The sequence below is a fragment of the Phalangium opilio genome, unplaced genomic scaffold (genome assembly GCF_054372755.1).
Source record: "Phalangium opilio isolate 3A_F unplaced genomic scaffold, DU_Popi_V2 ptg000089l_1, whole genome shotgun sequence".
NCBI lineage: Eukaryota > Metazoa > Arthropoda > Arachnida > Opiliones > Phalangiidae > Phalangium > Phalangium opilio.
The window spans coordinates 1,872,954-1,900,858 of NW_028324194.1; the positions used below are offsets into that span (position 1 = coordinate 1,872,954).

The following is a 27,905-nucleotide window of genomic DNA, read 5'->3' on the forward strand; positions in this document are numbered from 1 at the left end:
CGATTAACAGTAAAATCAGTTGATTGAATTTAATGTTGATTAAGGATTAAATGGATAAAAATAACTAAAACAGTTGCAATATCTGAACTTCAGTCAAATGATAAACCTCAAACATATCGTTTGTTTTTTCGGCCTTGGTCCAAACCAAGACGTTTTTATATAATACTAGGTTAGCGATCAAAGATAGCTAGGTAGCGATCAAGGGTAATTGAAATAGGTTAGCCATCAAGGGTAAGTTTCCACTAATAAAACGAAGGGAAAGCTATTTGAGTTGGACTGGGCGTTGATTGTCACGTCAATCAGAGAGGATTGAGGCTTTAAATAATGGACTTGCAAAGTACTTAGACTTAAAGGAGCGCCTGCTTTTCTTTCCTCAGGTTTAAAACGCTAGTTTCTAAACAACTTTAATTAATATTGAGACGGAAGTGCCAGATTTTAATAAAAACTGTCTTTGCAGACCAAGGCAAGAAAAGTAAGGGATAAATTTATAAATTAACTGCCTGAATTAACAAATATTCAAATTTTGACTTGAAAAAAATCTTATCTTAGTTTTTTCACCAAAGTTTCATTTGCCGAAAATATTTTTCAAACATTATTTAAACAAGTATTTTGCTCTTAATAATAGTTCTAGATACAAATGGCATTTCCAAGAATATCTTCAGGGATACTAGCTTGATACCAGTGTTTTTCTTTTTTTTTTGACTAACAAGTGCTTTTAAGAAGTTCAAATACTCTGAAAAATTGTACTTGATTTATTTTAATTTTGATTTTTTAATATTGAAAATAATGCGAAGCGGAAAATTACATAGGCCGCTTGACTGTGATATTGTTATTAGAGTCGAAAAGATCTGTACCTTGATCGTGATCTTTTGAGAGCTATACAACACGTTCATGTTTGAAACTTGGAAAACCTAAAATTAACTAACACGTTTTGTTAGGTCTCAATACTAATTTTTTTATCAGCTATAAACGATTTTCAGTGAATTTTATTCTCCTTATAGAGTCGAATAGTCAAACCTAACTGTACATTTTTAATAGAAAGTAAAATGCATACGCGTTTTGTTTTTGAAACGTAGCAGATATTTCATAATAAAATATTTTTAATAAAGGTATTTTGATGAAAAAAAAACTAAGATAAGAATTTTTTTTAAATATTTAATGTTTTATAATCATATCTTCAAAAGTCAAAATTTGAATATCTGTACTTCAGGCAATAACTTTATAAACTTATCTCTTATTTTTTCTCGCCTTTGTCTGCAAAGACAGTTTTTATTAATTTGTAAGATTCTTATCCTTTTTGTAAGCCCTTATTTGTTTGGTGTAAGTTTTACTTCCACTTTTGGGTAAAGAAAATAACTAAAAAATCATTTTTCAAGTTTTAATTTTGGGTATAGAAAAATACTCTAGGTTTGTATTATCAATGAGTTCAATTAGTGATAATAGGATTCAAGTGTAATCATAGTCAAATAAAAGACTAACTGCTATATTTACGAATTTATAGGGTTTTTTCTTTCTTAATGACAGTAATTGAAAGTATAAAGGAATAGCATTGCAAATCAAGTGCTAAATTGAAAGTCGTTTAGTCTCGCCTTAGAAGAGGCTCGATCAAAGCTCGAGACAAGATTTTCAACGTGCAGCATAAGGCTCGATAAGAAATTCGAGGCTCGGCTCGATAACCGAAGAAAAGCAAGGCTCGAGGGAGTTGAGGCTCGGCTCGAACCCAAAAATCAAGGCTAGCACATTTAGTTCATTTTTCGTGAAATACCAACAAATTCGAGAAGTAATACTGTAATTATTATAAGTTGATAAAACGACTTTCAAAAATTGAAAAAGTCGACTTAAGATGAAGATTAAAAAGAGCGTTTGCTCAGTTACTTTTCAGAGTCGGTATCACTGTTTGCAAACTTCATTTCCGCATCGGTTGGGTCGAATCATTTATGGCTAGGACATTTCAACGGTCTAAAGGAAAGCCCAAGGACTCTTTTTGTCAGTGTCGGTTTGTCCTCGAAAACACACCCAGGTAGGAAATTAACGTAGACACAACGTTCCAACGTTACATTGAATAAACGTGTGTATTAGTCTTTTAAACGGGGTGACTGTTGTATAACAAAAAAACTATTTACCTACTAACGATAGCTTTTGTATTAGAGGGCTGCAAAATGAAAAAATTCATTCCCAAAGCCTGCCAACTCCAATGGTAAATTTTCCACAAACGCCACTGCCACCCTAACGCCATTGTTATATTTTTAACTCCTCCCTAACTCCACACTAAAGTTCATTTCATTTTTGAATCCCCGCTAAAGCCGATTGTGAAGTTTCGCACGAATTCCAATCCCTGCCAAAGCCAATTGTGAAGTTTCGCACGAATTCCAATCCCTGCCAAAGCCAATTGATAGATTTAAAAACCTTTCCAATCCCTGCCGAAGCCAATGAGAAATTCGACAAGTTTCCCAATCCCTGCCAAAGCCGATTGATAGATATAAAAAACTTTCCAATCCCTGCCAAAGCCAATGAGAAAATCTTCTTGCGCTTAGAATTTGACCAGATTTGCTGAAGACCCTTTCACTAGCAGCACTAGATGCTGGGATACAGAAGATTTTTTTGGCCACTTGGGCCAACGATGGATAGCGACTCTTGTTTTGGCGCCACCAATTCAAAAGAGGAATATTTTTATCAGGAATGGTTCCGACAGATACGATGTAAGTTCTTCTATTTCCCTAGGTGCCAAAGCTTCCTCTTCCTCATCGTATGCTTCGAATAAACTCTCGGTGAACTAGAAACAACCCGTACGATTATTATTACACTTAGTGACTCATACCGATTTATCCAAGTGGGGTCGTTTTGCTGGAAAGTTCATTTCTTCAGTGAGTCCAGTCGATGTAGATTTTTCAAGATTTGGCTTGTTAGTAACAAATTCCTTCACCATATCTCTAATCCATGACGTCACGAGTTCTTTTTCTTTCGCTGAGAGGCAAGCCATACTCTTTGTTCTTGGATTTAGAGCAACTGCAATCTTATGAAAACGATGTACTTCTAACTCTTTCATCTCAGTAATAAGCATTTCTTTACACTGACGGAATAAGATACGAAAATTATAAATTAAGGAATCACATAATAGTATACTATATAAAGCGCTTCTGATTTGGTATTAATTTTAGTGTACCTTTTTAATAGAAGCAGAATCGTTTTCTTTTGGAATACAGTGTTTAAGTAGAGTTTCACGACAAGGAAGGAAAGATGCAGAGTTGGTTCTTTCTCCGCCGAAAGTAATGTTATTGCATTTCTAAACGGACCAAGCAACTGTAAAAGCTCTTTGATTAGAGGTTGCGCCTCTTCTAAAGCATAAAGGTGTTGACTCGCTGCCTGTCTCTGCTTGGCTACCTCATGATGTTCTTGTCTCCTCCGTAATATATCTTTTATTTCTTCTTTTGACTTTTCCACTGATTCCAACATGATTAGTTTAGAGCTCCACCTTGTGATTACGTTTTGTTTTAGTGTAAAGGTCAACTCTTTTTGTAAACCAGTTCGTTTAAAATAAGCCACAAGTTCTTTGCAAATGGTAAAAATGTTCACAACTTCTTGAGGAGTCGCTGGTCTTCCTCCAAGGGGTTTTTCAAAAACGTGGCCAAGTTTTACATTAAGCTGATAAGAAGCACACCACAGTCGACTTGGGAAGGCTTTACTCATATTGGGAGCACCATCAGTTACGTATGAAATGTCCATTTCGGAAGAAATTCTGAATTCTTTCAAAATTTCACTTATCTTATTCGCTACGTTCTCTCCATCTATCTTTTCGTCCATTGGGCGTGAAGCTAATGTTTTCGAGTGCAACTCAAAGTTATCATCCAAAAAATGGCTTGTTACAGACATATAAGATTGCTATGTTTCATCTGATAACAAATGGTCAGTAGTAATGGCCAGATATTTTGTCTTTGTAATCACAGATATCACTTCGACTTTGCTGTTTGTAACCACTTGATCAAGTCTTCGGCTGACAGTTGTAGGATTAGGTATGATGGTGTGAACTGGCACGTTTCCGTATTTCGACCCTATTTGAACTAAGGACTGGGCTATTCTTGAGAATACATCACCGACTAAACATTTGAATGGTCTTTCGTCAAGGGCACAATACTCTACGACAGTGTCGACGAACTTCTTTTTTTTCATTTGACGTTATATCACAATAAGTTTTATCTATTAAGTAAATGTGAGTCCGAATGGTTAACAGACACCCACTTTTTTATTAACAACTCCCTCAGGCCCTTGCCATTCCCAGTTTCAGTTAGTGTTTGCATAACAGAGGTTTCATATAGAATTACTTGATTTGGCTTACGACTAAGAACGAGCACGACAAACGGGCCTCAAATTCAATTCCAAGAAAATCCAATTGGCTGTACCTCGCATCACTTATCTGGGTCACATAATCACGCCTGACGAAATAGAAATTGATCCGGAGAAGGTGAAAATCATAAGGGATCTCTCACCACCGCAGACAAATCGACATTACTGCGAATCCTTGGCATGATAAACTTCCTCGCGAAATTCATACCAGGATATTCCGAGAGAAGTGCACCATTACGACCTCTACTGAAACAAGACGCCATTTTTCAATGGGAGGAGACGCATCAACAAGCATTTGAAGACTTGAAACAAGCCATATCATCGTCACCCGTACTCTCGTACTAAACACTCCAAACTTCCCAACACAATATCAGTTGATGCCAGCCAGCACGGCATTGGGCCCGTCTTGTTACAAGAAGGAAAACCAATCTAGTATGCGTCGATGACCTTCACCCCTGCACAAAGTCGTTATGCACAGATCGAGAAGGAACTCCTGGCAATACTCTACGCTTGCGAACATTTTATTTACTTCGTCGCAGTGGCACCGCTAACCGTACAAACGGACCACAAACCGCTACTCTCCATCGTGAAGAAGCCCTTCCATTTGCTATCTCCTCGCTTGCAACGCCTGACTTTGCGACTCGCTAGGTTCGTTCCTGCTTTAGTAAACGTCCCCGGAACAAGGCTATACATTGCAGATACATTGTCACGAGCTCCTCATCCGGAATGCAAGATGTCCACGGAATTTCTAAAGGGCCCAGCTGCAGCACTACATGCACTCACAACGCTATCGGAAGACCGCCTACAAAAAATTCCAAGATGCCACCAATCATGACGAGGTTCATCAACAAGTCCATCAATACATTGGAAAGAGCTGGCCCATGAACTTAAACTCAATAAAGAACAACGGAGTCCGTGCATTCTGGTCAATTAAAGAAGAACTGCACACCCAAGATGCTCTTTTATACAGAGGGGAACGACTGGTAGTGCCAATGACTCTACAACATGAGACAATAAGGCAAATACACAACGTCCATCAAGGAGTAACAGCCTGCCTAGCAAGAGCGAAACTTAATGTATATTGGCCTTCAATGACCATGGACATCACAAATTTCGTCCGAAACTGCACCACTTGCAATTAAAGAGCACGTGCCAATATCCCCCAGCCGCTTCGACCACTGGAAATTCCGCCTCATCCTTGGCACACCATTTCGTCGGATTTATTCAAATTCAAAACAAAGGACTACATTTTGATCATCAATCATTACTCCAAGTATGTTGAAGCCCAACAACTGACCTCAACCACCGCTGAAGCTGTAATAAAGTTCATGACTCTTCACTTCTCACGCCACGGCATACCAAGATGGTTTCTATCCGACAACGGTCCACCCTATTCATCCTACACTTTCACGAAGTTCCTGCAAAATTGGGGCGTCCCGCACCTTACGTCATGCCCCTACCACCCTCAGAACAACGGTCTGGCAGAGCGCATGGTGCAAACACTGAAGAACCTTCAAGCCAAAGCCGAGCCGGAAAGGAAAGATCTGAATCAAATCCTACTTGAATACAGAACAACACCGTTGGACAACCTTCCCACTCCTTCGGAAATGTTAATGGGAAGGAAATTACGCAGCCCACTGAGAACGAGCGACACGATTCTCAGACCGAACTTTCCGACGCATAAAATACAGGCAGGCCTGAGGGAGAGGCAACAAAACATGGTTAAACAACACAGCAGAAAGCCACAAAAAACTCTACGGCCGTTACGGATTGGAGAACCAGTGTGGTACATTGCGGGTCCTCGACTATGGAAACCAGCTGTAATCCTCCAGTATGCTACGACACCGGACTCCTACATAATTCAAACGGAACAACACCAAATATTCTGACGGCCACGAGTTCAACTTCGACCTCAAAACTGTGGTCGAAAGCAACATCAGGGACGTCAGTACAATTATGGGGGAACAAGACACACTCGCAAATGGCAGCCACCAGTACAGTACCAGTCTGACGATAACTCCGGAATGGTTCAGCATTCCGGATTCACTATACGATGCATACCATCAGAGCTCGCATCAGTTCCCCGTTGGTCGCAAACTGAGTCCGGCTCCACCATTCGACCAAGTCACACACCAACGTGTGTAAATCATGCGTTCAATGGCTCCAAGTTGGTTTATTTTTCGGGTTAATTGAACGTGTGTAATAATTTAATTGAATGCAGGTTAATCGAACGTGTCTAAAAGGTTTATTAAACGTGCATTAAAATTGGTTTAACGTGTTTTATAGGTAAATTACACGTGTGTAATAAGTTAATTTAACGTTTGCAAAAAGCTAATTAAAAACCAACCGTCTCTATCCTAACACGAACAAAGAGGTTTCCCTTAAATATTTAAATTAATATAAGTGATATCAGAAGTATTATAAGAAACCTCCCTACGGGAGGGAAGTATACAAGACGCCATAGGCATAACGTTAAAACAGGCGAGACATCCTCGAACCGCCAAATACCATATTCAGACACTATTGCTCATGGACAAGGTACTGTAGATCTTAGTCCTTTGATATGGTAATTGGAAAGGAAAAGAGGAAAAAGTGCTTCAAACTAGAGTAGTCTGCTTAGCCGTCTGTCGTAAAGAAATAGAAGATTCCTGATTTTGCCAATAAATATTCACATACGGTTATTTCGAAACGATAATCTAGTTTGTTGTGAATCCAAGAAGAAGATGAATATTATGAATACAAGAACAAAATTTCGAGATAATAACACCATTTAAAAATCTATCTACGTATAGTGTTATTCATATACCTTAGCAAGATAAGGGTTTAATTCAAATTTTATGCAAAGACCAATGAAAATCCTATAATCGAGTCACTGCCTGTTTATTAATGATTGATTATCATCAAAATCTAAAAATGCTGCATGAATTATTTCATTGGAAAAGCTTAAAATTACTATGAGTCTGTGAAATCAAAGAGGGTACCCTCTTTGGTGAAATTGACTTAACTTAAGCAGCCGACGCAAACGCGAGACCAGAGAATGTATTCCTACGCTCTACGCGGCGCGGCCCTATTATTTTAACTTTGTTTACGGCCGTATAAGTGCGCGGGGACATTCGCGGTACGAGGATGTATCGGGAAAAATTCGCCTTTGTATACTTTCCTCCCGAAGGGAGGTTTCTTATATTACTTTTGTTGATATTAATTATTTTAATCGTCAGTATTTTACGTTAATTATAATGAAGTCGATTTAAGAAACTTTACTAATAAAATAATTTTAAAGGTTGCTATTCTTAACGGTATATTGCCATCTCGTAGAATTCCATTAGACCGAATCCCGCCAATGTTTTTAATCAATTTAGCCAAACCACGAGTTTGGTACTTACAATTCAAACACGCTATTTGTCGAGTTAAGCGACCCCAAAAATGCTATGTAGTTTAATTTCTATTAATGTCGTTTTTCATTGAAAGCTTTTAAATACATTTTTACTGCCTTGGAAAAGCCACTATTTGACGACTATGCAACAAGATGATAATTAACAAGACGGCCCAAGGGCTCAAAATAGTAGCCGCATCGTACGAGTGAATAGCCTCTCTATACCCTACCCTAATGAGTGGATAACCTCTCTATACCTTACCCTTATGAGTGGATAACCCCTCTATACCTTACCCTTATGAGTGGATAACCCCTCTATACCTTACCCTTATGAGTGGATAACCCCTCTTTACCTTACCCTTATGAGTGGATAACCCCTCTATACCTTACCCTTATGAGTGGATAACCCCTCTATACCCTACCCTAATGAGTGAAATTTACAATGCTTAAATTATTTACCGTGCATAAAATCAGCCCCTCGATGCCTTACTCATGCTTAGTGGGGAAAGGCGAGAATAAAGGACTGAGAGCATTTTGGGAGAAAGCTCAAGTTATGAATCTACCACTCTTCATTTAATTTATACCATTTATTGTTTAAAGGGATAGTGAAGGAGGCAAACAAGTTATTTTTAATCGATTAAGGCTGTTAAAATATCCATAGAAACATAAACATTACTCACCAAATCGTTTTCGTTAATTTATAATTAATTATGAAAGTTGTGATTTGAGCTCGCTAAGCCTTACGCGATTTTTCAACAAAATCTCGATATGGAGTATTGAATTTTCCGCGACCAATCGGGGGGCAGTTTATAAGAACCAATGAAAATGCACCGTTGCGTTTTCGTCTGATTTTGTATTCATCAGAATTCATATTTCCATCAAAAAAAGTTACGGAAAATATTAGAATTCGAAATTGCCGCGTATAGTTTTCTCGTATTTTTTTTCGGTTTTGAATCATAGGCGGCGACTTAGGCGCTCTATAATGTACTTGTAGTCTTTGATGATAAGCACAGTTTGCTTGGAGCAGCTAGTAACTCGACTAATAGCGATTTCCACTGACTGCTCCAAAGAGTGCTCTCAGGGTTAGGATGACGTAACTGCCCTCAGCGAGTTTTGGAGAAAATAGTTTCGTCAGTGGACCACGATCGAGAGGTCCGAGCGCGCTCTGAATAATCAAAATTGGCGCCGGAGACGAAATTGTAATAAAGTGTGTATATCTTGGCGCAAATGAGCTGAAACCAATTAATAGACTTAACATTTCAATTAATTTACAAAAAAATCTATTTGAGTAATGATCGACAACGTCTCTGATATAATTATTGGTTTAAGGACGAGGCGTAATATCTTTAAAGTAATGATAAAACCTCGTATTCTTCATCTTCAGAACTTTCAGAAGATGATTCCAGAAATATATAAGCATAAGCGAGAGCCTGTCTTGTATGAGATACCGCGTGGTCCGCCATTTTAATTTCATTACGTCATACTCGAGCACCGTCGCTCCGTCGAATTTTTCAGAGCACGAAAGAGCAGTTTTCGGGCAGTTTTTGTGGTCAGTGGAAAACGCGATTCTGGGCGCGTGTTGCACTCGTGTTCCCAGTGGCGGACGAAAACGCGCCGAGAGTGCACTTAGAGTGCTCTAGTGCAGTCAGTGGAAATCGCTATAATCTGAAGTTAAAAGTCTGGATTTTTAGTTTGGATACAAAAAACTCTGAAAAGGTAAATAGTTTAAAACATAATTATCCAGAGGTTTTTAAAGCTTAACTGTTTTCGGCCAAAAAAAAGTGATATTTGGCCTGAAATTATTACAGATTATGAATTTTGGCCAAGGGTTAGGTGCACAGCCATACAATTTTCAATTTTGAGCCTTCATACTTTCAGGATAGTTAGGTGGTGCTCTAAGATTTTTGGATCCCACCAAGAAACATTTGTAGCCTAAATCAGAGGTAAATTAAAGTTGAAGTACAACTAACGTATCTAATTTCTTTAAAACTTCTTCGGATTTGATAATTAGACGAATAATTAACAGTCCAAATTTCAAAAATGGTTGGCTGCAAATGTGCTGTATACGGCTGTGACAACAATTCGAATAAATGTGTCGATGATGTCACGTTCCATAGCTTTCCTAGTGATGATGGATTAAAACAAAAATGGATTGCTGCATTAGGAAAAGATTCAGATTGGCTACCTCACACACATTTAAAAGTATGCTATATTCACTTCACACCAGACTCATTTAAGGACCCTGCTGCAGTTGCCAAATCATATAAAACAAAAGATGGAAGAAGCAAACGGAAATTATTGAAGCACACGGCAATACCTAGTATCTTAGACCCTTTATAGTGTTTACAATTCCTAAAATAAATCCAACCATTTTATTGAACCCTGAGGAACAAGCATCGTGCTCAAATGTTCCAAGGCACAATTGTCATACTTATTCATCATTGGTAAGTTATAAGTTCCTGATTTCCTAGATTATTATCTCTCTTGTAAATAATAGCATATGTAAACTATTTTTCAGGAAATAAAAAAAAAACTGTATCTGTACAGGCAAAAATTCCTTGTAGAAACATTGGCATCCAAGCGCGGATAAAAGGTACATTGTTGTACTTCACTTTCATAAGAAATATTTAAATAAGAAATACTTAAATAACAGGTGTTTCTCGATACGTCCAATGTGATGCAGTACGGGCAGTGTTTAAAAAATATGTGTTCTCAAACTTTATCTCAAGAAACTGAGCAGACATGCTCTTCAATGGAGGATGTAAATGATAACTATGACTCATCGTATGAGCCTACTCAGAGTAGCAGAGCTAGTCAAGAGATGGAGGATACAGAAGCATCAGAATCTGAAGGGTAAATCGTGATAATAATCGGATTAGCCTGATGTTATCAATTTTACATTACTTTTAGGGAGGAAGAGTTTCTCTCGCATCCATTACCTCATCATGAGGACAAATACATAGTATTTGCCTCCAATTTGTTGATGTTATTTAAAATCTGCCATATTTGCCACAAACAGCCGATAATAAAAACAACAAAAAAAGTAGCTGGCACAGCTCTACAAATAACCACTGAATGTTTAGATGGCTGTGTTTTCATTTGGGACAGTCAACCTAAATTTGGTCTTACATTTTGGGGAAATTACTTGCTAGCAGCTTCCATGTTTTACGCTGCAATTCTCCCAACAAAGTTCATAACAACCCTGAAACAATTCAACCTAAAAATTTTCTCAACTAGAATGTATTTCTATTACCAAAGAATGTTTCACCCTGTTATTGAAAGGGTATGTTACATAAACAGTTAACAGATATTAGTTTTTACACCCCATATTTTACTAAAAAATAAAAATGCATGACTATAGATTTGGCTTGGTGAACAAGAAAAACTTCTGGCAGCTTGTTTATCCGAGCCAATAGTTATCTGTGGTGACGGTAGAGCTGACAGTCCAGGGTTTTCAGCCAAGTATGGCACCTATACTTTTATGGAAGCTGCATCTCATAAAATTTTGCACGTTGAATTACTTCAAGTAAGTCAACAATAACAGTGGGTATACTTTATACTGAATTTACTGATAAATATTCTCAAAAAGTCTACAGAAGTTAGCAGCTCAAACCAAATGGAAATTGAGGGTTTGAAACGTGGATTGGCATATTTGTTTTCATTTGGTTTGGAAATAAAAAAAATAGTAACAGACAAGCACCCAAGTATTACGGCATACGTGAGAGACCATCTCCCTAATGTAATACATTAATTAGACACCTGGCATGTTTGTAAAAGTAATATTTCAAATCAATGCATGAAATATTCCCGATCAATTTTGCTAAAAATATTCTTTGGATTAGATATCAAGACCAAACTTGCATCTCTTGCAAAGAAGAAATCTAATAGCATCCTTGAACTTTGGATTCAAGCGATAATAAATCATGTTTATTGGATTGCCAACACATCGACAACTAAAGAAGAACGGATTGACAAATGGACGTCCCTAACAAATCATATTTGTAACATTCATGAAGGTCATAGCCAAACTTATCCAAAATGCACCCATGGTCCTATACCCGCAGAAGATACAAAAGTTTGGATTGACAAAGGTTAGTTTTATGTTTCCCATAGTATCGCCAAGAAAAAAATTAGGGACTAATCTTAATTGTGCCAAATGGAGATATAAAAAATCTACCTAGTTCTCAAAGACCCAATTATCATAGAATCAGACCTGTATTGGAGCATTAGCAAAATTGTGAATTCACCCTACACGTTGGCTGCAATTGCAAATCTCTCAAGTGACTACCAAACTTATTCAGTTGAGGTATTTCATTCTGTCCTGAATTCTTTCTGTACAAAAAGAGTTCATTTTCACCAAGATTCACTAAAGTCAAGGTAATGTACCCTATTATTAACGCGACGGTGAACGTTTTAAGAATAAAACGGTGTATTTTTTCTACCTATAGAATTTATTTAACGGTAATGCACTACAACGAGAATGGCCACAAACAGCAAGTTATAAATGAGCATGGCGAGGAAGTATTTTTTTTAGCTTTTCCTAAAGCTAAAAGGGGTGAGCCTACAGCAAAGAAGCTTTTAGAGGATAACACTTATGGTAAATAACATTCTAACTTGAGATTTTATATGCTAAAAACTGGTTGGAATATTCAGTTTTACTACAACGTCACTAATTCCATTAATTCTGTCAAATTATTTACAGAATACGTAGAAAAGCTTATGAATGAAACCTACGAAAATGCCTTGAAAGTAACTTCAGCAAGTGAACTAATGGCACCAGCATGTCACGCTGATACTCTAGCCGGAAAATATTCTGACGGTGTTAGAAAAAACGAAGTTGTTGCGAAGAGAAAAAGCAGATTTACAAAATAATCCAATAAAATGTTTAATAAAACAATTGATTACATTAGTTTTTAATTTTATTATTATTCAAATCTGGGATAACGAAACCCAACATAATCCTCGCTTGGAAATATTTCCCTTATTTTAGCCACAACGCAACTTGGAATTGGTTTCCTTCTATTTCTTCCTAACTTCCTGTAGGTAATTCTTGTGAACTGCCTATATGCTACATATCTGTATTTTCTAAAAATTGCAAGATTTGGTACTTATACCAAGAAAACTGAAAAAATCTGTTTACTTACTCGTGAATTTGAAAATCGTTTCTATCATTAGTTTCCTCAACATAATGATCATACGCTGGTCCCACCACATCAATGTCCAGACAATTTTTAACTAATTTAGCCCAATCCAACGCACATTTTAGATCAGAGGTCTTTTCTACTAATTTTGGTATTTCACGGCAGCATAAACTTTCCCTGACTGTATTCATCAGTACGCAATTACCACAAGTGCACCAATTATTATTTCCGATTCGTTGTTGATTTTCTGGTGGCGCTATTATCTGATCATCGTCGATAATTTCTTCATACCCTTGTGAATATTCTGGATGATCCGATAGTAAAGGCTCAAAATTGTATGGCTGTGCACCTAACCCTTGGCCAAAATTCATAATCTGTAATAATTTCAGGCCAAATATCACTTTTTTTTGCCGAAAACAGTTAAGCTTTAAAAACCTCTGGATAATTATGTTTTAAACTATTTACCTTTTCAGAGTTTTTTGTATCCAAACTAAAAATCCAGACTTTTAACTTCAGATTAGTCGAGTTACTAGCTGCTCCAAGCAAACTGTGCTTATCATCAAAGACTACAAGTACATTATAGAGCGCCTAAGTCGCCGCCTATGATTCAAAACCGAAAAAAAATACGAGAAAACTATACGCGGCAATTTCGAATTCTAATATTTTCCGTAACTTTTTTTGATGGAAATATGAATTCTGATGAATACAAAATCAGACGAAAACACAACGGTGCATTTTCATTGGTTCTTATAAACTGCCCCCCGATTGGTCGCGGAAAATTCAATACTCCATATCGAGATTTTGTTGAAAAATCGCGTTAGGCTTAGCGAGCTCAAATCACAACTTTCATAATTAATTATAAATTAACGAAAACGATTTGGTGAGTAATGTTTATGTTTTTATGGATATTTTAACAGCCTTAATCGATTAAAAATAACTTGTTTGCCTCCTTCACTATCCCTTTAAGCTCTAGTTGAAGATAACATTATTATAAGTATTATATTTAAATTTTAACACCCATTATTCACTAGAATTAACAAAGGTCGAGGCCTGGCCGGGCCCCTCGAGAGGTACGGGCCCCGGGAAAAAGGATCGAACTGCCCCCCTCTCTCGACGGCCCTGCATCCACGGTCGGATCTATCGATATATAATGTGTTCCAGCTTTGGTTCTCAGCACGAGCAAACCATGGTCTGTATGTTGGAGTGACTTTGCGGTAATCTATAACGTAATTTTAAGGGACCGTCCATAAACTACGTCACGCAAAAAAAAACATTTTCTGACCCACCTCCCGTCCCCCCAGATCACGCTTCGTCACGTTTTCTCAGATCCCTCCCCTAAAAACTACGTTACACTTCTTTAAACCCCCCCACGGCACCATGATTTGTCTTAATTTACAAATTTAATTTAATTTTTTGAGTTAAATGCCGCCTCACTCAGAAATATTTTGCTCGGCTGAAAATTCAAAGTTCCCTTCCGTTTTAAGCTTTTTCCTCTGATTGACCTTTAGAATTTTAATGTCTGGATGTGCTTTTTATAAGCTTCAAAAAAGTAAAATAATATAATTCCATAAAGCCAAAAACGGATTTATGTACTAAGAACGTCGGATCGTAGATTTAGCCTCTAGTACCATCCTCACATACTTTATTGGGAAACTTCGTCTGCTTATATTTTGACTCCACCCACAAATTCTGTATATCGCCGCTCTATTTTCGTGGTTAATTATTTTTTCCGAAATTGCGCCAGTGGTAAAAAAGCAAAGTAGACAACAATGCGATATAACTGAACTCCCGATTTAGTGGAATTGTGTTTTAAAGTTAAGAATATAAATAATTGATGTTTTTTTAAGTATCTAGTTTTTCTTCAACATCAATATTCTTAACTTTAAAACTTAATTCCACTAAATCGGGAGTTATATCTCATTGTTGTCCACTTTGCTTTTTTACCACTGGCGGAATTTCGGAAAAAATATTTAACCACGAAAATAGAGATAGGAATGACATTTTCGATTTCTAGAAGTCGCTATATACAGAATTTGTGGGCGGAGTCAAAATATAAGCAGACGAAGTTTCTCAATAAAGTATGCGAGGATGGGTAGAGAATTTGCTACGTTCAACGTTCTTCTTACATAAATCCGTTTTTGGCGCTATTTAAATTGGCTATAGTAGATAATTGCTTAAATGTTTTACTATTTAAGCGATTATCGAATAACAATTTTGGTAATTTATTGTAACGGTGGACTTTGGAATGTTGTGTTTCTTTTTCTATAACATAAGAGAACCAATCGGCCTCTTACTGACTTCGTAACAAAATCAATGCTAAATGTGACGTCACGCATCGAAGAACCCCTCCCTCCCCCTTTTCATGGACCGTCACAAATTTAGAAACCCCCTCCCCCCATAAGAGTGTGACGTAGTTTATGAACGGTCCCTAAGCGTGCTGACAACATACGAAAGAAATATTTCGAGAGAACAGACGTATAAATACTGATATTCACAGAAGTCCATAAACCCCTCGAAGTACGGAGATGTAACGGTTTATACCATGGCCGTCTTCAGTATGGAAATTTTGTTCCATACCCCCCGTTTTCCGACTAGTTTTGGGGAAATATTTTTCTCACCTTTCAAGCCTGGTTTGGTGGGTTGTTTTATCACGAAAGGGGTGACGTTAGATAGTATTGTCCAATCAACCTGTTATCTTTTCTATTGTTTTCTGTTGCCACTAGTCCCTACCATAGAAAATGGTATACGGGGGGAGTAGATGAAGGCTTGGCGAGGAGTTCGTCAAGTGCTCTGTTTTTTTTACGTTCGTAAAATCATAAATTTTTAATATGAATCAATTTTCGGTTAATGCTAACGCTCGATATTTTAATATATTGCTCATATTCCGATGACTAAATTAATTAAGTTAAATACCATTCTTCATAAAATTCTATGATCTCAACATAAGCGACAAGAAAAAAGATTTTTTCGTTGTTTATAAAAAAAACTACCGGATCCCTAACCATAATATACACGCTAGCCTCTGCGCCGCGTTGTGTTCACGGGAATTTCCGTTGTCACTTTTTGCAACCTCTCTCTGTTCTCATTGGCTCTTTTATGTTCGGGAAATTCAAAAGCAAATAGAGTAACACCGATTTAGAGACAATTTTTATTTTTGCACACGACATCTAGATGGCATTTGCAAAAATATTACTCCATATGAAAAATTTGACGAGGGAGAAGCCACTCTGTAATAAAGTCTTTCTGAGGGTGTAAGATGGGAAGCGTATTACGCCGTATAACGCGGAAATACACTCGGTATTACTTTTTACAGTTTTTATTTCAATATAAGATCGGATTGTAGGCATATTGCCCGATGTCAATATCAAAGCTTAACTGAAACACGGATACCAATTTTTTTAACTCATTAATCTGAAATAAAAATAAAATCTTTCATATTTAAAAAAAATATTCAGGTAGTATTTATAAAATATTAATTAAAAGACGTAGTAGTTGTCTAGATTAGTAAAATCCATTACCGGTAAGTGTACTCATACAAATGGCCATTTGATTAAAGTTCCTTTATAGAAACTAGTTCAAAAGAAACGAAAATTATATTTATGTTTCTCCTTAAATATCACAAAACGTTAATATTTCTATTTTGGAATAGAAAAACTTCGGGAATTATGCAAAGAAGCTGCCAATTTTGGTGTCAGAAAATAATAAAATTCATCTTCTTTTGAAACTTAACCTGAGAAATTTAAATTAAAGAATAGCTTGATATCTTTTCCAGTGGATAATTGTTTGATATTGATATTTTCGTTTCATTGTTTTTATATAAATTGGTATTGACATCGGTTAATTTACGTTATTGGCCAATTGATCATCACTAATAGTTTAAATAATTTCAATTAAACGGTTCAAAACCTTCAGGAAAAGCTTAGTTTTATAATGAATAAAATTCAAATTTTAAAGTAATAAATTAATTAATCGTAGGTAAGTAATTTACTGCCTTTGTGTAATTTATGCTGAAATAAAATTATGCAATGAAAGAGGAAGTGACGTACATTTCGGTAAGTGTTTCGCGGGAGATTCAAATGTCGATTTGGGTTAAAGAATTAAGAGAATAATTTGAGATGGTGAAATGTTTGGCGGGAGATTCAAATGTCGATTTGGATTTGGGTTAGAGAATAAGGTTTTAAGCTCTCCTTATGGAACCAACCCTAATATTTACATTTGGATTAGGGTAATAATCATTCAAATGTTTAGAGAATAGTGTCTATGGATACATTTCAAGTGTTCTGCTTATCTCCGCTCTCGCGAATTTCCAGGAGGCTCAAAGTATTTGACTTACTTCCGCCCCCTTTTCAACCTTGTCTTGCTGTGAGCTATCAGGGACAGGGTTCATACAAACCTGGAAAAATCAGGGAAATAAATAGTTGACGAAAACCTCAGGGAAAACTCAGGGAAATTTAGAATTTTTAGTAAAATTCAGGGAAATCAGGGAATTTTGCGTCAAACAGAGGCCGAGTAATTAAGTAAAATGTTCATGGCATGAACATACCCTCTTTAGGATTAACATTACACTAATCTTTGGAGGCTCATAACTCTGGTTCTACTAGAGATACGGGGATGTCCTTCGAGTATGTTATAGTCTTATTTGCCTAACATCCAACGATGCTAAAAACTTGGGATTTTGTCAAACAGGGGCCGAGTAATTAAACAAAATGTTCGTGAACATTCCCTCCATAGGATTAACATAACACTATACTTTGGAGGCTCATAACTCTGATTATATTAGAGATACGGGGATGCCCTTTGATAATGTAATTGTCCTATTTACCCTTCCTCCTTCGTTAACATTTGCTCCATAGGATACTCCACATACGGGAAAAATATGGGCAACTCAGGGAAGTATATGGGGAAAAACCTGGAAATCTCAGGGAAATTTGTTTTCCAAAGTTGTATGAACCCTACCTATTGTGTCGGTTTTCTATTTAGCCGGGACGGAAATAAGATAACTTTGAGACACTTATAGGGGTCACTGCCTCACTGGACCAATATCCTATAAATTGATTGGGTGTGCAAAAATGTTCTGGTTGCTGAACCAGCTTTTTTCTCTTTGGACCGCACCTATCGCACGGCTCTCTCAGAGGCAAGAACTTGTGTGGTGGCGGTAGCGTCGCGGCGTTTGGCTGAATTTTGCCCTGATGAGGGTATGGGGAAAGCTTGAGTTTTGTTCTCCAATAGTGATGGACTCCTGATGCAACTAGATGAATCAATTCGAGTTGTACCTTCAAGCTGAGTCAAGAAGTTGGATCGTCTGAAAGAGCCGACTGCGCTACTGTGGTCCACTCACAAAATTTAATGGAAGATATTTACAGTACCTGATGTTATGACTGTTGGACAGTTTATCCATAATGTAATCTTCTATGTAAAATTTTTCTCTATAATTCCAAAAAGTTGTGGTTTTCCTAATATTATCGTGATACTGAAAGTTTGAAAAACAAGAAAATCCTTCAATGAGAACAACAACGCTTTTACCTCATATAAAATGCTATGACTAGGGTTGTGCAGTTACGCGAAACTATGCGGGTACCCGTTCGGGGAGCAGGTCGAACACCCACCCTGATACCTGAAATTTACTTCTCCAAATACGCGAAACCGCCCGGGCAGAAAAAAAATGTTTCTTTCTTCTACCCGTGTCAGGTTCAAACTGGTTGGCGGGTTATGTAAACATGTCATTTTGGTGGGTCTGTACTTCTCCCAGGTTATTTTTTTCGGTAAAGATTATTTACAACTTTTAAAACTACGTGTTTAGTTTAAATTCATTTCACCTAATCTTAGCTTTCGGTGGTTTATTAATCCAAGGAAACACTAGAATTTTAAAACTTTACCGTTTGCGCACCCATTTATGAATCCAAATACCAAAATCCCATGTTTAGATTAAGCTTTTTAAGCTAACATTATTAGTCTATAGTATCTGCCCTAAGTTTTTTTCTGTCTGATGTCAAACTATTTGTATATATGAACCGAAACGAAAGCTTAAAGAAAGCTAAAAAACTGAGAAATAACCTACTCCAAGTTTGAAGTATTCAGTAATTTCGCTAAATATTTAGATTATTGAGATATTTTTCTCTACTTGACAATGTCCATTAAACCCACCCTACAGGGTGAATAATTTGCACAAGGGCCCTTTGTTTTAATTATGAAGTATAAATAAAACGTTATCTAGACTAATATTTGTGTAATATTCAAATATAATATCACAATATATTTTAGGAAATGTAACACTTTTTGCAGTAAATTATGCACAATGTTGGCGTAAAAACCTGGGAATATAAATTGAAAGAATTCTTTACTACTCATAATGCTATTTAAACAAAAGAAAAGATATTTCGCATTCAAATAACATTACAATCTGTGTTTTTTCCGCTTTATATGTAATTTTTAATGTGTAAAGTTGGTAAAAGCATATTCAATATAATTGAATAAGTTGTGTGCAATTTGAAGTTTTAAGGTTTTCCTAAATATTCGGTATTCAACATCATGTTAGATTTTGATTTGCACAATTAGTGAAAGGTTTTGGAAATAATCTATAAGATGAATTTTATAGATGTCCCCCATTCAATTTCAGCCAAATATTGAGAGTGGGAATGCCGTATTATAATCATTTTATCCGATAAGTATTCCTCGTAACTTTAAATATCGGACTATTACCGGGTTTACCCGACAACCATAGCCTAATTGCCTTGGTGCCTGAAGAGCAAATATTTGATATTTTGAACCAGATTAATATACAAAGAATCACTACCCGCACGCTCCAAGCTATGACATAACTAGTTTTCACATTTTTATGACTATCAAAGCTACAATAAGTGATCTAGGACTCGTAGAACACTTACAGTTCAGGTTGAGTATAGAAATATGCTATCCATTTCAATTTCGTAAAAATTGCTAGGAAGAAATTATCGTGTTAATTTTATATTTTGCAAAATCGGGTAGACAAGAATTGTGTTGCCCTATAGATATGTGAAATAATCAATTAATATTTGGGAAAAAAAAATAAAATTACCTGGACGTGTCTGTGTGTTACCGCGTTCGCAGTTGGCAAATCAGAGCCAACGCGTTCTCAATATCCGAACAGTGTTCGCAGTTCACAGATAGTAAATATTGATTTGTACTCCATTATCATCTTTAGGAATAGAGATGTGAATCGGTAATTTACCGTCCGTAAATTACCGTTTTATATCTTACCGTAATTTTGCAATGGTTATTTACCGGTAAATTACCATTGTAAATTACCGTGGTAAATTTCAAAACATTTTTATTACGCAATAAATGTTCATTTTACTCTTAAATGATCAATTATTTCTGTGCTTACTTCCAAAATGACTCACCAGGCGCTATTCGCTAGCCAGTACTTACAAAGTTGCGCTAGATATTTGTCTTTAATAAAACTTTAATTAGAAATCAGATTAGAAAGGACACGGCTGCCGTCTTGGTAGCAAAAGCCGCAAATACGTGTAAAGCAGTCAGACAGTGCTCATAATTAAACTTTGTTTTAAGAAATGGATTGTAAGCACAGGAAAATATTAATTACCAAAAATTACCGACTGAACGGTAATTTTTGTTTTCCTAAAATTTCAATCGGTAATTTATCGGTAATTTACCCGGTAAATTACCGTTTTGAAAAATTACGGTAATTTCACATCTCTAGTTAGGAATAAGGTGTACACGGTTATCGGTTGGAGTTACGAGAAACGTGTAGCCTCCCAATGGCAGAGTTTCCACCTAAGGTTCACGCAATTGCGCTATTTCTTTTCCTTTATATCGGCCAACGTATTTACCCTTAATTTCAAAAAATTGTTTAAGGTGCATGCCCTAGAATTCAAACGTCAACAATAGCTTTGTTTAAACTAATTTTAGGAGTAACGTTTCTTAAAACGACTACACTAGATTTGAGCATAAGTGAATCATATTACAGCTCCCTATAAGTACTGGACGTAGGTTATGCTTTTGAAAACAGCGTTTTCTTCCAAGACATCCAAGCCCGCCATCTATAGCTCAGTTTTACAAGTATAGTTTTCCCATTAACCCGGATCTTGCGTTAGGTTAACCTACGGAAGTTCCGGTTGATGATAATGGCTGTCAGACCGCCGTCAGTGTCGTGATTAGTGTGAAGCTTAAGCGATAATTCGCGTTATAATTTCGATTTAGAATGGCTTATGTTAGGATCAATGTAACTATTTGCAATGTTTGCATGCCCACATTAAAGAGACATCTGAACACGATCTATGTGATATTAAAAGCACTTAACCGTAAGAAACTAAAAAAACGTTTTGCAAAACTGAAAAATATTGACCAGCATCTTTCGCAAACGGAAAACGTTAAAGCATTGAAAAAATTTGTCACACTTAAAAAAGGAAAACAAATTTCTATGTCGACGCACATAACCTTTAATCAGGGAGGAGAGACTTGAGAGGGAGTGTTAAAGTGAATAGGCGCGTTCGTTCGCTTCGTGACTAAACTCGTCTCTCTCTCTGGCGCTGACCCGGGGTCTCATCGCGGTGTCCGCGCGCATGCGTCAAATTTAATAACCGGCTTTGAACTAAAAGGGGAAGTTCGTGTTTGAATTTCTGCCATGGTTAACTATTAGAAGTGTTGTTTTTCAATTGTTCAAGTAACCTATGAGTATTTAACAAGACCCGACATGGGAAATATCGTTTTCTAACCATTTCCCAAACCAAAAACAAAGCTTGAAATTTATTGAAAGTGAATAGAAGCTAGCTAATATCCATCTTTTACATTTTTTTATCTAGGTTTTTGGCTTTGGAAACGCGTGGAAGGATATTCCTTTCATATATTTTTAAGCGAATACCTTGAATCATTACTACAACCGTTACAAAAAAATTTGGCATTTTTATTAAGCCTCGGTTTCCTCCCAACAGACGGTGATTGTTGGTTGAACAGAGTGAGTGGGGCAGCAGTCGATGGAAGCGGAAGCTGGCGGCAGAGAGAATTTAAAAATTTTTAAATTCTCTCTGCTGGCGGTAGTAAACGACGTCACTCGCGAGTCGCGCCTGCGCGTTAGCTAAAATTGTGGAACGGAGATAAAAATTCCTACCCCCACTTTCTTTCCCATTTGCCACTGTATGACGGATGTTTTAGCATTAGATCAACACTCCCTCTAACGTTCCTTACTCCCTGCTTTAATTAGTAAACAATCGGTCCAACTATCCCGGCTAACCTTTAAATCGATCGGTGGAAGCTCAGCTCAGTGCTGTACTGTACTAGGGATACATTAGAAATATTCTAGCATGATGAAGGCTATTTTGATCATTTGAATTCATATTTATTTTCTTTTCAACACAAGCGTTTAAAACGTACCTATAGACCGCCAATTATTTTTTAAAATCGGAAAAATAAAGTGGACTTCTACTATTATATTCACAACCCAACACTTTGTATGGAACAACTTGTTTCCTTCCGCGCTCTTCTCTCTCAAACCTTTCCTCATTGGCTACCAGCCTACCACTTACTTCCGTATGCTTCGCCCGCTTATTAAAAATTACTTTCGCGCCAAAATCATTCCTCTGGTTTAGTTCACAAATTCGCCGCTGCGTTTCGCATATACCCTTTTCTCTTCAGTGCTAGGAGACAATGCTGATGCACGGCGATGTTATATCGTCCAGTACTTCTAGGGAGCTGTAATATGATCCACTTCTGATTTGAGGTAAATTACTGACTATTTAATAACTTGAGAAAAACCTCTTAATTTAGTTTCGACTCGGAGGGATATATTTTGGTTTGTTAATTTATACGCCTGCAGTTACTTATCAATAAATACCAATAGTTGCATAATTAGCTGAATAAGTGGATAGTAATAGTCTTCTCTATTGATATTGTTTCTTTTTAAATTTTTTTTTCAGGTATTGGTCACAGCGGTCGCTTTAATGATCACCCAGGATCTAGTCTGCTCCGTGGTTTAATACATTATAATTGCATAAGAGACATTTTGACGATCTACCGAAGAACGTCTTTCTTAGATACCTTGGAAACAAAAGAATTATTTCTCATATATTACCAATTTATGTGACGACGATGAATGCTTCGGAAAGTTAGAGCGCACTCCCGCTTCTGTAGATATTACTGACTTATTTATCTTAAGATTAAAAATGTAGCGATATGAGTCAACACTCGAAATATTTTTCTAATCTTTCAAAAATTATCGTCTTTTATATAATAATTGAGTTACAAAAGGTAGAACGTGTGCGGCATGATTTTTAGGCTCATGATATGTACCAATACAGAATTTCTCTTGCCTCATTGTCTCTCTGTTTGTTTTTATAAGTTAAATAAAATCTCCCAGAAGAGACAATATCGTTGATTGGGTCCATGCAACAACATTTCATTACTTCCCTTTGTAAATAGAAGCCTGAGGATAATAAGTTGACCGTTTCTCTAATGTTTTTACAGCGTTTTAGCTGCTAGAAAAAGATATCGAAACTAAATAAAATGTACGGTTTCACTGTGAATTTTGTGGTGGCTTCCTAGTAGCTCAAATACTAGCTATTGTAAATAGAAGCCTGAAGATAATAAGTGGACCGTTTAATTAATGTTTTTACAGAGTTTGAGCAGCTAGAAAAGGATATCGAAACTAAATAAAATGTAAGGTTTCACTGTGAATTTTGTGGTGGCTTCCAAGTAGCTCAAATACTAGCTATATGAGATAGTTAGCTATTAAGGGAAAAAAAAAAAAAATATAATCTCACCATTTTCCCGAGAAGATTAAATCGTTGATTGGATCCATGCAATAATTTTTTCATTACCCTCCTTTGTAATTATAAGCCTAAATATAGAACGTTGACCGTTTTCTAATGTTTTTTACCTCTCCGAGTAACGTAACCTTAACACGCATGTTGGCAACCTAAGAATATTGTTGAGGTGAGACAAGACGACATTGTTTACACTGCAAACCAGTTGTGAATGTAGCTATGAGAATATAGAGTAAACAGCTGAAGCGTAGACAATTGGGCCTTTACAAACACATAAAGGTTATATCTCTCCAAAATTTATACACTTCATTTCCTGTTCTTTTTCCCATTGATTGATTTATCCTTATTGGATGTAAAATGTCGTCTGCTTTACTGTATATTCGCAATGCTTGGAATACTGCTTTAACAATTCCTAAATTTTTACTTCAAAAAAGATAAATAATTCCATATAGACCAAGAGCCTGGATCTTACCTCATAAAGTACAAAAGGTCTGACCATTGGAATGAGTTCGGTTTTGATGCTAATTAATAGATTTGGCCGTCTTACGCGCCACAGCTGGGGCATATGAGGGGGGCGGGGTCATGTTTGACCCTAATGAGGTATGATTTCTTACCTCATGAGCTACATGAATAAAAAAGGTGGCTAATGATAGAATTGGAAATGGCGGTTCCAAATATATGAAATCTGACGTCATCAAAGGGGGCCATCAATAAATCAGACAGGGGTTAAAATGGTCGAATGAGGTATGAATTCTTACCTCATGAGGTACGTGTATGAATCCGGTGTTGTATGATAGATCTGGTCGTGCTAAATAACAGAATATAAAATATGACTGGAAAATACGCGGCTTAGGTTTAATCTGACGGCCTGATTCTTGCGTCAGACTATGACAACTTCGTGCCTCATAAAGCTAGATTCCCACTCGACCGAAAAAAGACCGGCGCAAATCACGCAGCATACGGTAGAAATTTTACCTTACGCTGAAGACTGTTCACACTACGACTGAATTTTGAGTTTGTCGGTAGATATTTTTGGGTCACGTGACAGATTAGAGTGGTTTCCATAATATTTATTCCGCACTCTGAATTGGTATCTCTGTCCCATTGTCGCTTGGATCGTACAAGAAAGTATATTTTCTAACCTCCTCAATAAAGACTTCCTTATTAACATCTTACATCTATATACTTCCATTAGATACATTTTTCTTTCTTCGTGGCATGTTTCCAACCAAAAAAAATACATGGCGGCTATCAATCTATCTAGCGTATGCGTGCACTCTTGAAATTTATGACGTAGTCAGTGGAATAAGTTCATTGGCTGAGACACCGGCGTAACGCAAAAAGGGGTTCGACCGAAATATCTTTACGCCGAGCCCGACGGAATTTCCGCTCGCCCGGGAGCAAGTTGTGTTCTATTTTTCGGTCGTTTTCGGCGTTACGCCGGTGTCTCAGCCAATGATCTTTGGTACATTTATTTCAAAATTGGATATACACAGAAAAAACTGTGTTCGGAAATTTATCACTATACCTGAACACCTTCATGCAACACTCTCCTATACATTGTTGAAAATGAGAACATGTTCAAGCAAATATATGTTCCTTTTTCTGATGTATTATGTAAAATATGCTCATTTTCTAACGTGTTCAATTCGTTTATGTTCCGGTTTTGAACAAGATTTGAAGTTTTCAGCAAATGAACACATTCAAGGCCCTTTCAGACGACTCAACTTTTTGACTCAGCTCGATGGATCAACTTGAGTTGAACCAACTAGTTGGATCGTGTGAATAGACGCTGGATGAGTAGAGTAAGAGTTACCAAAAATGTTGGCTTGGAAAAATTGGATCACTGATCCAACTTTTTGATTTCATGTCTTCAGCCAATCAAAATGAATTACAAAAAAAAAGGAAATGAATAATAATATTAAAAAAAAATCAAAATCACGGGCTATTTCACCAAGGTAGGTGGCGTTTAAGAAGCTTTATTTGTATATTGAAAACGCTGGATGAGTAGAGTAAGAGTTACCAAAAATGTTGGCTTGGAAAAATTGGATCACTGTTCCAACTTTTTGATTTCATGTCTTCAGCCAATCAAAATGAATTACAAAAAAAAGAAAATAAATAATAATATTAAAAAAAATCAAAATCACGGGCTATTTCACCAAGGAAGGTGGCGTTTAAGAAGCTTTATTTGGATATTGAAGTCCGCTGTAAAACTGAAGCTGCTAAACGGGGAGCGCTATTTCATTTAACAATAAATTTATTTTTGCCGAACTTTAATTGCAATTTTGCAAATGAATTTCTAAGCAGAAAAAGGTAAGTGAACTTTCACTAGTATTTGTTAACCAAAATAAAATTGTATTAGAATAATTCTTAATCTTTTTAGACAACCTTTCACTGGACAACAGAATAAACTAGGCTCTTAATAGAGTTTATGCAAAATAATGAGTTTTTGAACAATTGTAAAGATGAATTGTACAAGGATGAAGAAAAAAGAGAAATTAAATTTCGGGATGTCTCTGAAATTATCAAATGTTGAGGTACATTCTGTTTTTCCAGTGTTTGAGACACTCCTGTTGTTATTTAACAAATTTTACTTTTTTCAATAATAGTTTAGGAGGCGAAGACAACTGGCAAAAGCTGCGAACATACTTCAACAAAGATCATACCAAGGCCAAATTTAACAAGTGGAATGGGAACTGGTTAATGTATGACGTTTCTTAATTCAAGTTTGGAACCAGCACCGTCTACGTCAGCTTTTGATTTTTTAGCCGATAGAAAGGTATGTAACATTTATTTGAATTGAAAAATTTTATTAAGAACATTAATCATGATGAACGGTTTAAACTTATTTAGGTGTGTAGTATAAATAAGGTAGAAGATATTTTTGAACACGAAATAGTTCAATCACCCGTGATCGCGCTAACCTAGTTCAATCACCCGTGATCGCGCTAACCTAGTTCAATCACCCGTGATCGCGCTAACCTAGTTCAATCACCCGTGATCGCGCTAACCTAGTTCAATCACCCGTGATCGCGCTAACCTAGTTCAATCACCCGTGATCGCGCTAACCTAGTTCAATCACCCGTGATCGCGCTAACCTAGTTCAATCACCCGTGATCGCGCTAACCTAGTTCAATCACCCCTGATCGCGCTAACCTAGTTCAATCACCCGTGATCGCGCTAACCTAGTTCAATCACCCGTGATCGCTAACCTAGTTCAATCACCCTTGATCGCTTATCTAGTTCAAACACCCGTGATCGCTAACCTAGTTCAGTCACCCATGATCGCTAACCTAGTACAATAGCCTTGATCGCAATTTTAGTTCAATCACCCATGATCCCGAACCTAGTTCAATTGCCCATGATCGCTAACTTAGTTTAATTACTTTTGATCGCTAACCTAGTTCAATTACCCTTGATCGGTAACCTAGTTCAATTACCCTTGATCGCTAACCTAGTTAAATAACCCTTGATCGCTAACCTAGTTTAATTACCATTGATCGCTAGCCTAGTATAATCGTCTATAAAGGCGCTATAATCGCGGTGAAACGACTACCTAAAAACCCATACCACTAAAAAGTCGTATGTTCCGCAGTTTTAAAGGTAAACAACGCAATTTAGAGTATGTAATTAAAATTATGAATAACAATGCTTAAATTTTTTTAATGAAACTTTAAAAGGCACCAGTTTAATGTTCAACCTTTCATTTAAACCCTTTTTCTGACCTATCGAACAAATAGTCTTCAAAAACTTTGGCTATCACAGCAAACATTTCCCATGTTATTCTTAGGGGGAAATTTCCCTTTTTTGCCAAATTGACTGAATAATTTTATGAAAATGAAAACCACCTTTAGCAACTTTATTTTCATCAAAAAAAACTATTGCAATTATCTCTTTGAAATTTTAACCACATATTAAGGGCCTGGATTGTAGATCCGTGGAATTTCTTCAAAACAGTTAACATAATACGAAAAACGTTGCATCCAAACAAAAAAACCCTCCTTATACATTAAGAGCAGTATAAAGTCTTATCTATAGAATTATGTGCCACGAAGCACTTGTACGTAAATAGTCGCTTAAAGAAATAATGTTGGAAAACATACCAACCTTAATGTAGTTTTCTTTATACAACTGACTAAATCTGGTTTTTAGCCGCATCGTTAACGACGGGTTATTAGTTTGGCCAAGTGTGTTGAAGATGATGTGTTTTCAATCGTTAGTTTTAAATAGCACAACTCTAACCGTCATTTTTAATTTAACCTTTTGTATTTCCTTTATAACGGATCACGTGAC

The 27,905-nt window shown here is 36.6% G+C and overlaps 3 protein-coding genes across 3 annotated transcripts; 1 reads left to right on the forward strand and 2 right to left on the reverse strand.

The window, feature by feature from the left end:
• Positions 1–2,653: 2,653 nt before the first annotated feature.
• Positions 2,654–3,870, reverse strand: LOC149646274 (E3 SUMO-protein ligase ZBED1-like). Its single transcript, XM_089849566.1, has 3 exons — positions 3,124–3,870; positions 2,819–3,070; positions 2,654–2,773 (listed from the first exon to the last, which is right to left on the reverse strand). Exons 1-3 carry the CDS (start codon positions 3,868–3,870, stop codon positions 2,654–2,656), a joined length of 1,119 nt encoding a protein of 372 aa, XP_089705692.1.
• Positions 3,871–11,304: 7,434 nt separating this feature from the next.
• Positions 11,305–12,663, forward strand: LOC149646275 (uncharacterized). The gene is made up of 4 exons (XM_089849678.1): positions 11,305–11,805; positions 11,920–12,091; positions 12,163–12,311; positions 12,417–12,663. Exons 1-4 carry the CDS (start codon positions 11,511–11,513, stop codon positions 12,584–12,586), a joined length of 786 nt encoding a protein of 261 aa, XP_089705804.1. The 5' UTR covers positions 11,305–11,510; the 3' UTR covers positions 12,587–12,663.
• Positions 12,526–18,253, reverse strand: LOC149646276 (uncharacterized). Its single transcript, XM_089849567.1, has 6 exons — positions 18,222–18,253; positions 17,977–18,175; positions 17,189–17,248; positions 13,321–13,443; positions 12,859–13,229; positions 12,526–12,799 (listed from the first exon to the last, which is right to left on the reverse strand). The coding sequence occupies exons 1-6, from the start codon at positions 18,251–18,253 to the stop codon at positions 12,640–12,642; spliced, it is 945 nt and encodes a 314-aa protein (XP_089705693.1). The 3' UTR covers positions 12,526–12,639.
• Positions 18,254–27,905: the final 9,652 nt, after the last annotated feature.

What these genes read in the sequence shown, in the direction of transcription:
- LOC149646274 (XM_089849566.1), bottom strand. Translation starts at nt 3,870, where the DNA reads ATGTCTGTAACAAGCCATTTTTTGGATGATAACTTTGAGTTGCACTCG. An exon ending in AATCAGAAGCGCTTTATATA is followed by an intron (nt 3,071 to 3,123) that starts GTATACTATTAT and finishes TTATTCCGTCAG; the next exon opens with TGTAAAGAAATGCTTATTAC. An exon ending in GACCCCACTTGGATAAATCG is followed by an intron (nt 2,774 to 2,818) that starts GTATGAGTCACT and finishes GGTTGTTTCTAG; the next exon opens with TTCACCGAGAGTTTATTCGA.
- LOC149646275 (XM_089849678.1), top strand. Translation starts at nt 11,511, where the DNA reads ATGAAATATTCCCGATCAATTTTGCTAAAAATATTCTTTGGATTAGAT. An exon ending in AAAAGTTTGGATTGACAAAG is followed by an intron (nt 11,806 to 11,919) that starts GTTAGTTTTATG and finishes CAATTATCATAG; the next exon opens with AATCAGACCTGTATTGGAGC. An exon ending in TTTAGAGGATAACACTTATG is followed by an intron (nt 12,312 to 12,416) that starts GTAAATAACATT and finishes AATTATTTACAG; the next exon opens with AATACGTAGAAAAGCTTATG.
- LOC149646276 (XM_089849567.1), bottom strand. Translation starts at nt 18,253, where the DNA reads ATGGATAAACTGTCCAACAGTCATAACATCAG. An exon ending in TTCTTGCCTCTGAGAGAGCC is followed by an intron (nt 17,249 to 17,976) that starts GTGCGATAGGTG and finishes TGATTTTTCCAG; the next exon opens with GTTTGTATGAACCCTGTCCC. An exon ending in AGGTTGAAAAGGGGGCGGAA is followed by an intron (nt 13,444 to 17,188) that starts GTAAGTCAAATA and finishes GCGGCGACTTAG; the next exon opens with GCGCTCTATAATGTACTTGT.